Raw genomic sequence first — 14,462 nt, forward strand, 5'->3', positions numbered from 1 at the left:
GTAGTATTATGCGTGACATATGAAACTAACTGGGATAAACAGATTAAAAATTATTGCATGCCATATCGGCACTAATGGTTCACAGATAAAACTATCAAACCAAAAGAAACAGGAACTACATTCGTAAGCCAAAAGATGTTGCTTAAGCTCTGATATTGTAAAATAAAGTACTACTCTGCTTTTCAGTGAGATAGCAAAATTTACTTACCTTACATCAGATGACAGAAAAATCTGGAAATTTTCTTTAAAAAATAATGGGACAGGCATCCACTGTGAAACTCACTGACAACAATGATGGTGTGTATTAGAACTAGTTTTTACCACTCAGCAGGCAGCAGCACCATTCTGGGCCACTTTATCCCACCTTCTCCTACTTGTGCTGGATTATACATTTCTGTAACAGCAGACATGAGATACAAAGATAAAATGATTTAAATATTCTGAAGAATCAGAATTGACATACTAAGATAAAATGATTTAAATATTCTGTAGAATCAAAATTGACTTCACCTTGCTACAAATTACAAAACACTGTTATACCAAACAGTATTGTTTGCTAATTAACATTGGCAGTAACTGGAACAAGCTCACACAGGTCAACTTAAATACCAATTCCTCCACTCTCAGCACATCCACAAGAAGTGCTGAGTTATTGTGTACACATGATTAGTATGAAAAGAATCAGATTAGCCTGAAAAGAATCCTTTCTTATTTTTCAATGGTGAATTAAACCACAAATAAATTCAGAGATGATTGTGATACCCTTAGAGTCTCATTGCCTGAAAGCTTTAAAAAAGATAAACAAAAAGGAATACTGAACAAAAAAATATGAAATATCATGACCACAAAATGATGAAACATCATGATCACAATGTTCTTCCCTGTCTACATTTTTATTTTCTTTTGCAGAGACTTGTGAAACATCTGAAAGCAAGCAGTGAATGGGGTCCTGCTCTGCCAGAGAACCGAGCTGCATGGAAGGAGCATATTTTATCCAATACCAACAGATGAAGTAGTATTTTTAACTCTTTCATGTTCCTTTGCCTTGTTTTCAAAACCATACACTTAAAAGCAGATCGTGAATACAGTTACTTTCTCTAGCCATCTATGACATACTGGCATCTGCCTGTTTCAGAATCACTTGAGCTGGTACAATGGTGGCAGTAAATACGTAATACCATTATGCATTGTCATTTATAAGACTATGAAAAGTTATTTATGTGATCAATAAATATTTTTATATAGTATGTCTACATGTTCTCTATTTGTCTCTCACTCATTTTACTCACTCTGTGTGTGTGTGTGTGTGTGTGTGTGTGTGTGTGTGTTTGTGCGGGCAGTCTCCCTGCAACATTGTCCTTTCCACAACACTCAAATAAGTTCAAAATAGAGATGCTTAATATAAGCATAGTAATATTTTTTATGTTTTTTTACAGCTACAAGTACTTTCTTCACCTAATTTAGTTGCCCTTTCTGCTAAGTAACGGTATTAAAAAAGTGCTTCCAGTGATATTTACAAAGGTACTCACACAGAATCATGCTCTTTCTAATGAAAATGATTTAACCTCAGTAAATCATTTGATAATGAATGCAATACAAATGCAAGAACACTTAAGGAAGAATTTGCCAGGTGCAGTAAGGAAAATCACAGTTATCATAACTTCCAATGACTAACCTGGAACAATGGTAAAGAGGTGAACCAATTATCTGGAAGACTTATTCAGTCTACTTTTGGCATTTTGAAACACCAATCCAACGAATGGTATCATCATGGGTCGCTGCGAAAGTTGAAACTGCATCAGAGCCCCAGTATGGTGAAAGTTATGGTGATCCTCGTGTACGACTGTGATGCTGTTCTCCTAACCCATTACGTTTCTCAATGCACAGTATTACCATTCGTTTTTGGAGCATCAACTGCGACCAACTTTGCAAAAGAAGTGGCGACACTTTCTGTGCAACCCACCCATCATTTTGCATGACAATGCACAAGCACATACAGTGCAAGCTGTGGCTGCTCTGTTCAGTCGATGGGACTGGGAAGTACTGTACCATCCACCATATTCCCCAGACTTAATCCTTGTGACTTTGATTTGATTCTGAAGATGAAGGAACCACTTCGTGGCATTCACTTCAGAACTGTTCCAGAGATTCGACAGGCAGCAGACCGCTCCATTCTCACCATCAACAGAACAGCCTCTGCTAACAGTAGGCTACGCCTTCATCATCACTGGCAACGGGTTCTACACAATGCTGGTGACTACTTTGACGGACAGTAACAGGTGCAAAGTAACTCTTTAATATTGGTTGTGAAGAAATAGTTGACACTATTTAATTTCCAACCCCTGTACTTTACAGAAGCAGCTTGCAGTAACTGCTTCTGTCAGTTAACGTACAACTTTACTCCCCTTGTACTCTCAACATGTCTTTCCCTCTCATCCTGCAGTCAGAGTGACTTGCCCTTCCTTTTTAACCTTCCCCAGTCTATCCTTCTCTCTTCCCCCCAGAGAAGAAACTAGTAATTTCAGAGGTAAGAGAATGTATGTTCTCTCACAGGTACATGTGTCTCTCAGCAGTACTGACATTTCCTCTGAAGATATGTATTCTGTCTAATAATGTTATAGTTTTCTTGAGAGAATTTTTCTTTTGATAGAATCAAACACAAAAAACAACAGGTAGTTGCATTTACTCATAAGCCAAAGGAGATTTATAAGGTTGAATATAGGGATAAGATTATGAAGTGGATGATGTAAGACAATTACACTCGTTCTCATTTCTTTCTTCTCTTGACCCTTCTCATCTTCTTCAACTCAAATTTTTAATTTTTCACTTAGTTCAAATTAAACTAGTATTGTCAGCGTTGGTATAATACTTGTTACAACACAAAATTGAGAACACCAGTATAATACAATCATTTTAATACATAAACCACAAATATGTCCAATACAGAGTCCATGTGCGTAGCTATGTTGGTGCCAAGTAAACAATCCAAGATCCAAGAGCAGACTTTAGTTCTCAGTTGCAAAGAACATTTCAAAATCGGGAAGAATGCACTTTGCTCCTCAGTTAAATAACCAAATTACACTTGTCTCTGCATGGTGGCACTGGAGTGGCTGTGTGAGCCACCTGGGAGGTGCAGCCGTCCATAGTGCCTGAAGGTGCTGCCTCCTGGAGACAGAATTTTGCTGCTGTGTGCTGGCATGGGCAGATCAAATGACAAGTTACTTGTGGCCACCTCATGTCCTGATGACTTCTGACAGACGGTGAGGTGAAGCACAACTGGTGTGGTAATTGTGGGTTACCACAGTTCTCTCCCCTTGTTGAGGCACCTGTATGCTGTTGTCACTCCACCATGCTTCCCCAATTATGTGAGACAGCACTGGGAGTTCAGGAAAGTGACATCCATTTCTTTGTAGGTGTTCCTGGTCAGTGGGTGCTGCACCATGAACAGTTCCCTGTCAGGCTGCACAGAAGGATAGTGGCCAACTGGCCCTGACTATGACCACCATGGGCTGGATGCTGGCAGCCAGGGCCACTGATACTGAAACGAACTCTCTGAAGTGACTTGGGGACCGGGCATGAGGGTGGAGCACTGGCTCTAGTGGAGGCAGCTCTCCATGCTACTCTATCCTGTGCAAGCTTCTTCATCTCCAAGTACCTACTGCAACCTACATCCTTCTGAATCTGCTTACTGTATTCATCTCTTGGTCTCCCTCTACGATTTTTACCCTCCACACTGCCCTCCAATATAAACTGGTGATCTCTTGATGCCTCAGAACATGCCCTACCAACCGATCCCTTCTTCTAGTCAAGTTGTGCCACAAACTCCTCTTCTCCCCAATTCTATTTAATACTTCCTCATTAGTTATATGATCTATCCATCTAATCTTCAGCATTCTTCTATAGCACCACATTTTGAAAGCTTCTATTCTCTTCTTGTCCAAACTATTTATCGTGCATGTTTCACTCTTATACTTTCAGAAATGACTTCCTGACACTTAAATCTATACTCAATGTTAACAAATTTCTCTTCTTCAGAAACGCTTTCCTTGCCATTGCCAGTCTACATTTCATATCCTCTCTACTTCGACCATCATCAGTTATTTTGCTCCCCAAATAGCAAAACTCCTTCACTACTCTAAGTGTCTCATTTCCTAATCTAATTCCCTCAGCATCACCCGACTTAATTTGACTACATTCAATTATCCTCATTTTGCTTTTGTTGATGTTCATCTTATATCCTCCTTTCAAGACACTGTCCATTCCGTTCAACTGCTCTTCCAAGTCCTTTGCTGTCTCTGACAGAATTACTATGTCATTGACGAACCTCAAAGTTTTTATTTCTTCTCCATGGATTTTAATACCTACTCCAAATTTTTCTTTTGTTTCCTTTACTGTTTCCTCAATATACAGATTGAATAACATCGGGGAGAGGCCAGAACCCTGTCTCACTCCCTTCCCAACCACTCCTTCCCTTTCATGTTCCTCGCCTCTTATAACTGCCATCTTGTTTCTGTACAAATTGTAAATAGTCTTTGGTCCCTGTATTTTACCCCTGCCACCTTCAGAATTTGAAAGAGAGTATTCCAGTCAACATTGTCAAAAGCTTTCTCTAAGTCTGCAAATGCTAGAAACATAGGTTTGCCTTTCCTTAATCTATCTTCTAAGATAAGTCGTAGGGTCAGTATTGCGTCACATGTTCCAATATTCCTATGGAATCCAAACTGATCTTCCCCGAGGTCGGCTTCTACCAGTTTTTCCATTCGTCTGTAAAGAATTTGCGTTATTATTTTGCAGCCGTGACTTATTAAACTGATAGATCGGTAATTTTGACATCTGTCAACACCTGCTTTCTTTGGAATTGGAATTATTATATTCTTCTTGAAGTCTGAGGGTATTGCCTGTCTCATACATCTTGCTCACCAGATGGTAGAGTTTTGTCAGGACTGGCTTTCCCAAGGCTGTCAGTAGTTCTAATGGAATGTTGTCTACTACTGGGGTCTTTTTTCGCTTTAAGGTCTTTCAGTGCTCTGTCAAACTCTTCACGCAGTATCGTATCTCCAATTTCATCTTCATCTACATCCTCTTCCATTTCCATAATATTGTCCTCAAGAACATTGCCCCTGTATAGAACCTCTATATACTCCTTCCACCTTTCTGCTTTCCCTTCTTTGCTTAGAACTGGGTTTCCATCTGAGCTCTTGATATTCATACAAGTGGTTCTCTTGTCTCCAAAGGCCTCTTTAATTTTCCTGTAGGCAGTATCTATCTTACCCCTAGTGAGATAAGCCTCTACATCCTTACATTTGTCCTCTAGCCATCCCTGCTTAGCCATTTTGCACTTCCTGTCGATCTCATTTTTGAGACGTTTGTATTTCTTTTTGTCTGCTTCATTTACTGCATTTTTATATTTTCTCCTTTCATCAATTAAATTCAATAGTTCTTCTGTTACCCAAGGATTTCTACTAGCCCTCGTCTTTTTACCTACTTGATCCTCTTCTGCCTTCACTACTTCGTCCCTCAAAGCTACACTTTCTTCTTCTAGTGTATTTCTTTCCCCCATTCCTGTCAATCATTCCCTTATGCTCTCCCTGAAACTCCATACAACCTCTGGTTTAGTCAGTTTATCCAGGTCCCACCTTTTTGCAGTTTCTTCTGTTTCAATTTATAGTTCATAACCAATAGATTGTGGTCAGAGTCCACATCTGCCCCTGGAAATGTCTTACAATTTAAAATCTGGTTCCTAAATCTCTGTCTTACCCTTATATAATCTATCTGATACCTTCTAGTATCTCCAGGCTTCTTCCATGTATACAACCTTCTTTCATGATTCTTGAACCAGGTGTTAGCTATGATTAAGTTATGCTCTGTGCAAAATTCTACCAGACTGCTTCCTCTTTCATTTGTTACCCCCAATCCATATTCACCTATTACGTTTCCCTCTCTTCCTTTTCGTGCTATCGAATTCCAGTCACCCATGACTGCTAAATTTTCGTCTCCTTTCAGTATCTGAATAATTTATTTTATCTCCTCATACATTTCTTCAATTTCTTCATCATCTTCAGAACTAGTTGGCATATAAACTTGTACTACTGTAGTAGGCATGGGCTTCGTGTCTATCTTAGCCACAATAATGTGTTCACTATGCTGTTTGCAGTAGCTTACCCGCACTCCTATTTTTTTTATTCATTATTAAACCTACTCCTGCATTACCCCTATTTGATTTTGTATTTATAACCCTGTATTCACCTGACCAAAAGTCTTTTTCCTCCTGCCACCGAACTGCACTAATTCCCACTATATCTATCTTTAACCTATCCATTTCCCTTTTTAAATTTTCTAACCTACCTGCCCGATTAAGGGATCTGACATTCCACGCTCCGATCCGTACAACCCTAGTTTTCTTTCTCCTGATAATGTTCACTGTAACATTGCCAATATATTTCTTCATCCATGTCTCAGACATGTGGGCGAGGCATTCCACCTCCCTGTTTGACTGAGGGTGGAATGGAAGTTCATGCACATGCTGTATACCAAGGTAAGCACAAAAATCATGAAAAGCCTAAGATGAATAGAGGACTGTTGCCCATTGCCATGTGTGGGGTTGTCCTTCCATGGGAATGTTCTCATGAGAGCCCATATCGTTGCCTCAGCTGTAGTGAAGCAAAGTTGACAATGTACACAAACCTGGAGTAAGCAATGAAGACCAACCAACAGGTGTCCCAGAAGGGGCTGGCATAGTTGATATGAACACACTCCCACAGCTGTGGGAGCTCCGGCCATGGAGAATAACTTTTCTGGAGTGCAGCCTGATGACCTGCACATTCATAGCATGCAGCAATTAAAAGTTTGATCTCCAAGACTATGCCAAGGCAATACACATGATGGCGATCCAGCATCTTTGGGTGTGAGATTCCCCAATGGTCCTCGTGCAGAAGACGGAGAATGCTGCTTCAGAGAGCCACAGGAACCACCTCACATAGGGCAGTGTTTTCTGTAGAGAAGACTAGAACACCATCAACTAAGGTAAGTCTGTCGCAACAAAAAAAAATTTCGGATGGAATCTGAGGCCTATGCTGGATGTTGCACAGGCTACACCTGCTGAATATATCTGAGCACTTCACAAAGAATGAGGTTGTCAGTGATGGCTTGAGCAACACAAGCACTGTTAATCAGAACTGTATGGTGAGCTTCCTCACTGAGGTAAAAACAAAGCACTTTATCTAGGCTCAGGCCCCATTGGCAGACAAGAAGGAGCATCAGTATTTGAATGTTATGCCATGGGTCGAAACTGTATCTACTCACAAACAGGGCAGTCCATGTGCTATCTTGTGTGGCAAGTGCACTGCAGGACCAAAAGGAGACACTAATGGCTTGTGATCAGTTATCAAATGAAACTTAACACCATTTACAAACACACAAAATTTCTTAATAGCATTAATAACTGAAGATTTCCTTCTTGATTTGAGAATAATTCTTCCGTGCTTCATTAAGCATCTTCGATGAGAAAGTGATGGTCTGTTCTGAACCTTCAGGTCAACATTGAGACAACATGGCCCTCATGTCACACTTCAATGCTTCAGTCATAACCACAACCACAAGTTGTAGTGCCAGTTAATAGGTGACCACACACTAGGTGGAACATAACCATCTTTCAACTTCTTTAACATGTGGTCACAGACAGGAATCCATACAAGTGCTGCATCTTTTTTTGGACAGGAAATGTAAGCCACCTGCAGAAGAAACTTGTAATAGTACCCATCTTTACCTAAGAATGCTTTACATTAGGCAGCTGGAAAAGGGTCGCAATAGCCGCTATGTGGCCGTCACTTGGCTGGATCCTGCGAGGACAGATAATATGACCCAAGTATTCTATGATGCCAAACACTCATTTCCATATAGAAGGCTGGAAGAACTGTGACTTCTCTAAGTTTCGCTAAGACCCATTTCCCACAAGATATGAAACAAACGCCAAACATTGAGCAGATGATCCTCAGTAGCAACACTGGTAACAACATTGTCATTGAGATAATTTATACCACAAGGAATTTGTTGACTAAGCTGTTTCAAGTAACATTAAAAAACAGCAGATGCACTTCCAATGCCAAAAACCAACCGGTCATATCAATAGAGGCCTTGCCCATTGGTTTCTTGATAATCACCAGAGGCGTAGCCCACTGACTGTTCCATCATGCCGAGATTTATCAATCTGGGTAATTCTTTCTTGACTTGAGCATGAAGTGCAAGTGAAATTTCCCTAGCAAGTGATATATTTGTGGGGAGATCCATGGCAGAAAGGAGCTTTTTGGAAAAACCTTACCTTTTCCCCCACTCCCATATTCAATCATATTGGGCTTGTTAAAAACCTGCTATCAGTTCCCTTCCCAGCCTCATCATTACCCCCACCACCCAGATTGCTTCTCCCTGGTATCTCCTTTCTACAACACAAACTGCACATGTGTATTAACAGCATTCCTTACTAACCAGAACAGAAAGCTACTTATCTTTAAGCTAGTCCACGTGTTGTGGTAAAAGCTCTTTTGTAATAGTCCATGTTAGCCTCACTGCTGAAGAGGTACAAGTACCGCTATGTACACACTCTGGTCGCTTGGTACTGACTCCGACTCTCTGTGACTGCAACTCTGACTGCAACTTACTAGGTGATTCTGTGACTGACTGGTCCTCCACTCCTCAGCGGCGATCTAAATACTGGCAGTCAAGAGGGCATTGGTGGCATGTTGCTTGCAAGACTGTCTTTGGCCTCTCTCTTGACAGGCACACTTAATTCAGTGCCTGTTATCGATCTTCTTGCAAGCTCTTCGCCGACCGGTGTGCTGGCGACAGTTTACACCAGCACATTACTCCCCCGCCCTCCACCCCTCCCGAAATGCTGCACCGCTGTCATATAGTGAGGCTGCAAATGTCAACAGGGAGGGAGGCAGGACTCTGGACATAGAGATGAGCCCAGGAGCTGTAGCTGTGGAGGACGGTGTACTCCCGACCATACTCCACTGTCTGGCTTGCGAGGCAACAGGAACATCTTCCTGAAAAGTGCTGCCAGGGCACATGTCTAGGCCTGAGGACACTTCCTGTGGCATGGACAGCGATGGCAGGTCCAGGTCCATGGGGTTGGTGAGCAGGGAGTGCAGGGACGAAGATGTATCGTCCGTTCACTCCTCCTGGGGTGCCCTAGTGACATCAGAGGGCAGCTGCACAGGCCGCGCAGACCAGTGAGGCCACGGATTTGGGGGAAGAAAAGCAGCAGAATCACGGGACAAATGACATGCACAAAGTTGGTTCTGGTGGTGGTGCTGCAAACCATCAGGACCTGCAATCAAACACGCATAAGAGCCAGTGCATTCCTGGATTACACCTCTTTCCCATTGCCCATGGTTGCCATAACCCTGAAAAGAACAAGATCACGTGGTGCAAAGCGATACTTGTGGACCATTGGCGGCACCAGATGTTGCAGTGGGGCTAGCAGCATCCAATGGCCGTTGGCATGCCAAAGATCCACCGGTGATGGTCCGTCTCAAGTGTGGAAGCGATAGGAGGCGAAAAAGAGTTGCAGCGCCTGTTCTGGTGTGTGGGTGGTGCGAAGCTTGGCCATATGTTGCTTAAAAGTGAGTATGAAGCATTCTGCTTCTCCATAGGCCTGCAGGTGAAACGGAGCACTTCTGAGATAATGAATGTCATTCTGCACACAAAACTGTTCAAAATCATGTGAAGTGAACTGTGGTCCATTGTACGACTCAAGTACTTCTGGCAATCCTTCAATGCAAAATATGGAGGCCAACGCTTGAATGGTGCTATGTGATGTGGTAGAAGCCATAGGCACCACAAATGGAAACTTGCTAAAAGAATCTACCACTATGAGCCAATGAGTGTTCCATAATGGTCCTACAAAGTCAATGTGCTCTCGTTGCTGTGGCAGTTGAGTCTTAGGCCAAGCTGAGAATGCCTGTGGCGGAGCGGATTGGTTTTCCATGCATGCACGACATTGTGGCATCATCTGTTCAATGTGGGCATCTATGCCCTGCCCAGCACAGTACTGGCATGCTAACTGTTTAGTGCAAACAGTTCCCCAATGTCCTTGATGGAGCAATCGTAACACATCCTTTTGCAACACTTTGGGAATAAGCACATGTGATTGTCCACTGTCATTCTGAACTAGAATTGCACCCTGTTGAACTGAAAGGTTATGCTGACGTGCAAAATATCAACGCAAAAGTGAGTTCTGGATACTGTTCACTGAACAAGGCCAGGACATGCAAGCATAATGCAACAAAAGTTTGATATCTTAGTCTGCTTCCATGGCCTGTGCAATTTTTCTGTAGTGCAAGGGAAAAGATTCCAGCAATTCAGAGTCCTGTGCACTGATTTGGCAAAAAGATGTGGCAGATGCATCAAAATCAGTCTGGGCCAATCAGAAGACGAGATAGGGTGTCTGCATTACTAAGCTTTGCCATAGGCTTGTACGCAATTTCATACTGATATGTCCGCATGCTTACCTGAGGGGTAAAGTGCTTGCCTCCCATGCAGCGGACCCAGGTTCGATTCCCAGCCAGGTTGGAGACTTTCCTCTGCTTGTGGACTGGGTGTTATGTTGTCATCATCATCATTTCATCCTCATCACCGGCACACAATTTGCTCAATGTGGTGTCAACTGAAATAAGACTTGCACTCGGCGACCGAATTTCCCTGGATGGAACCTCCCAGCCAACAATGCCACACGCTCATTTCATTTATTTTCATACTAATACTGCGAAAGCAACAAAGCCCATCACTGCAATTTTTGAGCAGTGTGTGTAGGAACTGGCTTTGATGGATGAAACAAGGACTGCAAAGGCTTGTGATCTGTCACTAAATAGAACTTGTTACCATACAAATAGCAAAGGAATTTCATCACACCATACACAATAGCAAGAGCCTCTTTTTCTATTTAAGATTATTTGCACTGAGTATGAGTGAACAATTTTGAGGCAAAAGTGGTAGGTCTGTCTTGTGCATCAATTCTGTGGGAAAGCTCAGCACCGATTTCGTAGGAGGAAGAAGTGTTGACCTGCAAGACTACTGGCTTGGCAGGGTCCAAATGCACTAAACATCTGTCACTGAGCAAGGCATTTTTGAGCTTCTGAAAGGTGTGTTGACAGTCTCTGGTTCACACAAAAGGCACATTTTTGCAATGCAATGGAACCGCAATCTGAGCGGCATTCGGTATGAACCGAATGTAGTATGTCATCTTGCCTAGTACTGACTGCAGTTCAGACACATTGCAAGGAACAGGTAGAGCAAGGATTGCAAGCAAATGAGATTGGAAGGGATGCGTACCCTGACTGGTTATCACATGACCTATGTACTGTAGTTCAGTGTGAAACAAGTCACACTTTTCAAGATGACACTTTAGTCTTGCATCTGACAACACTAAAAAAAAAGTATGCAAATTGGCAATGTGTTCCTCCAGTGTATGACCCAAGACAATAATATTGTCAACGTTGTTTGAACATAATGGCACTTTTGCAGTCAGCTGTTCCAAGTAACATTGAAAAAAGTTGAGTGTGGAAGCACTGCCATAGGGCAAATGCAAATACCTGAATAAGTGTGTATTTACAACAAACACTTTCAGTGATTCTTCATCCAATGGAATCTGCAAGTAGGCATCACGAAAAACTCTCTCAGGAAAGTAACGTCCTGCACCAAGCTCGTCCAAGTTCCTCAGGGCAAGGTAACGGATAAGTGTCTGTTAATTACTGCCTCTGGGTTGACTGTAGGCTTGAAGTCAACACACATGTGAATGTGACTAGAAAGCTTAGGCGATAAAACAAGAGGACTTGCCCACTGACTAGCTTGAATCAGAGCAATTACACCATTATCTTGCAATTCTTTCAATTCACTGACTACTTTGTCTCTTAAAGCAATTGGAAGAGGCCAGGCCTGGAAAAACTTTGGCTGTGCATTGTCTTTCAGTGTAACATGTGCTAAAAAGTTAGTAGCTTTTCCCATTCCATCTGAAAATAGTTCAGGAAATTCTTTAAGCAAGCTAGTGACACTATCTTTCAGTGCAAAAGCCGATATGTAAACTACATTCTTGAAAGGCCAAACAAATACAAGGTATCGAAATCGAAAATGTTCTCACTGTCTCTTGATTTCAGCATGGTAAAATTCAATATCCTACTGTGAGATTTGTTAAGTGGCAGGCAAACTACACAGTCCGAGCACTGGAATTTCCTGTCCATTGTAAGCAGTGAGGTGCTTGCTAGATTTAGAAAGGCGTGGTGAGCCCAACTATTCGTACGTGGCACAATCAAGCAAAGTTACTGAGGCACCTGTGTCTAACTGCAAGTTCACATAGCGGCCAGCAATGCATAATGAGATGAATAGTTTGTTAGAAAGGCACTGCACAGCACTAGGGCGAGAATGAGGAACAGCCTTAATCTTACTTTTGTCAGAACCTATTTTAGGTTTCGAAAACACACCATTCACTGTATGTACAAGAGCCTGTTTTTTCTGGGAGTGGGCAAAATTGGAGTTTTTGTGCCATTGCAAATAAACTGCTTGGACATGGCTTTTTTTTCCACACATATAACACTTTGCGTTACATGATGGGCAATCCTGACTTTTATGGCAAGAAAAACATCTAGGGCAAGACTTCACTAAGTTCACAGGTCCGTTTACCTGTCTACATGGCTGTCTGCACGGCTGTGTACACGCTTGCTGTTGTGGCTGCTTGGGGCAGTTGCAAGTGAGGGGTGACTCGACCCAACAATCTGGGCCTGGTCAAACTTATCAGCTGCTATGGCACCTGAATCATATGTTCTGAATGTTATTGCATCCCTAATCATTGAATCACTGTAAAAGTTGCCACAACTACATTTCAATTTACACTTCCTAGTCATGCCTGTTAATTCTGTCTACCATTGATGGTACACCTGTTACCACTTTTTCTGCAAGCGAAAGAACTTGCAACTATTTGAACTTGTTGGTCATTATACTGAGTTAATGCAGCGATTACTTGGTCATAACTGAGTTCATCGGGAGACCCAGTTGGGAATAGTTTTTGTATTAACCTGAAACATGCGGCCCCGCAATGCAAAGGAAGTGTTGTAGCTTTACAGTACCTCTAACTCGATGAACTTCACAATGTGGTTGGAACTGTGTCAGGTATTCAAGCCACTCCTCTTCCATGTTGTTAAACTGCCAGAACAGTGGTATGCTGGTCAGCAGCACTTATTGGTTGATCGGTTGCTCAGTAGTTGTTGTGCGGCCAACCCAGCTTGTGCAGCCAGAAGTTGTACCATTGTTAACAAGGTAGCAATTTGTTGGTTCTGAAACTGAAAAATTTGTGTTAGATCCATCACATTGGCCGTCTGTGCCTGAGGAGCAGGGGCAGAGGTGAAGGGTGTGGGGTAGCCATGGTTTACACAAATATGTTGTAGCAAAAGGCAAGCAAAGCCTCTGAAAAGAGAAATTTGATTAGTTCTGTGGCTCCCCTCCTCCGAGTACATGAAGGAACAAACAACAACAAATTAGTAAAATGATTGCCCCTGCAAGCTAAGACACAAGAGAAGCAAACAAAATCATCGGCCAAGTTGATTAACTTTGATCTGCACTGAATTATCCTCGTCGCCACTTTTGCGTCGTCTCATTGCCACTGTAGGCTTGTACCTTGGGAAGCAAGGAGAGGATGATGTTTGGTGGCCAGTATCCTCTTTCTACAACACAAACTGCACGCATGTATTAACAGGTTTCTTTATTAACCACAACAGAAAGCTACTTATCTTTAAGCTAGTCCATGTGTTGTGGTACAAGCTCTTCCGTAATAGTCCACATCAGCCTCACTCCTGGAGAAATACAAGTCCCGCTAGGTACTGTCTGACTCTGAGCGACAGACTGTGACTCTGACTCTCTGTGACTGCGACTCCGACTCCGCCTTACTGGGTGACTGTCTGTGACTGACTAGGCACTCCAGTCTGCGGCGGTGCTCTAAATACCAGCGGTCAAGCATGTTGCTTGCGAGACTGTCTTTGGCCTCTCTCCTGATAGGCGGGCTTAATGCAGTGCCCATTATCGATCTTCTTGCAACCTCTTTTCTGACCAGCTTGCTGATGACATCTTATGCCAGCACACTTTTTGTTGTGCCTGTCTGCAACTGAACATCTCTGCTATATGGTGAGTAGCAATCTATCCTTTTCATAATCTTGTCATTATTCCATCCTGGATTTTCCATTGCTTGATTTTAACATTTTTAGAATACGAATAAAATTTTTAAAGTAATGTTTTCTAGCCACATTTTGCACATCATTGGAGACCTTGTTTTTTCAATCATATGGGAGTATGATTTCACATCATTGAATCAAAAAGATGGCATCCACATTCATATTAATAATAAAAAAGATATACTTTGTATATACTATGGTACATAATTCGCGCTCTTAAAATCAAAGGTATGTTTACCTTGACAGTGC

General features: G+C 42.2%; 1 protein-coding gene across 1 annotated transcript in view; it reads left to right on the top strand.

Annotated features, from left to right (window-relative positions):
- LOC124615858 (sodium- and chloride-dependent glycine transporter 1-like) overlaps window positions 1-1,244 on the top strand; it is a 142,546-nt gene extending 141,302 nt beyond the window's left edge. The window contains exon 15 of the mRNA XM_047144017.1: window positions 910-1,244. Coding sequence (XP_046999973.1) covers window positions 910-1,011 — 102 coding nt within the window. The 3' untranslated portion in view covers window positions 1,012-1,244. The remainder of the gene's footprint in view (window positions 1-909) is intronic.
- The last annotated feature ends 13,218 nt before the right edge of the window (window positions 1,245-14,462 follow it).

This window comes from Schistocerca americana, chromosome 5 (genome assembly GCF_021461395.2).
Source record: "Schistocerca americana isolate TAMUIC-IGC-003095 chromosome 5, iqSchAmer2.1, whole genome shotgun sequence".
In the NCBI taxonomy this organism is placed as follows: Eukaryota; Metazoa; Arthropoda; class Insecta; order Orthoptera; family Acrididae; genus Schistocerca; species Schistocerca americana.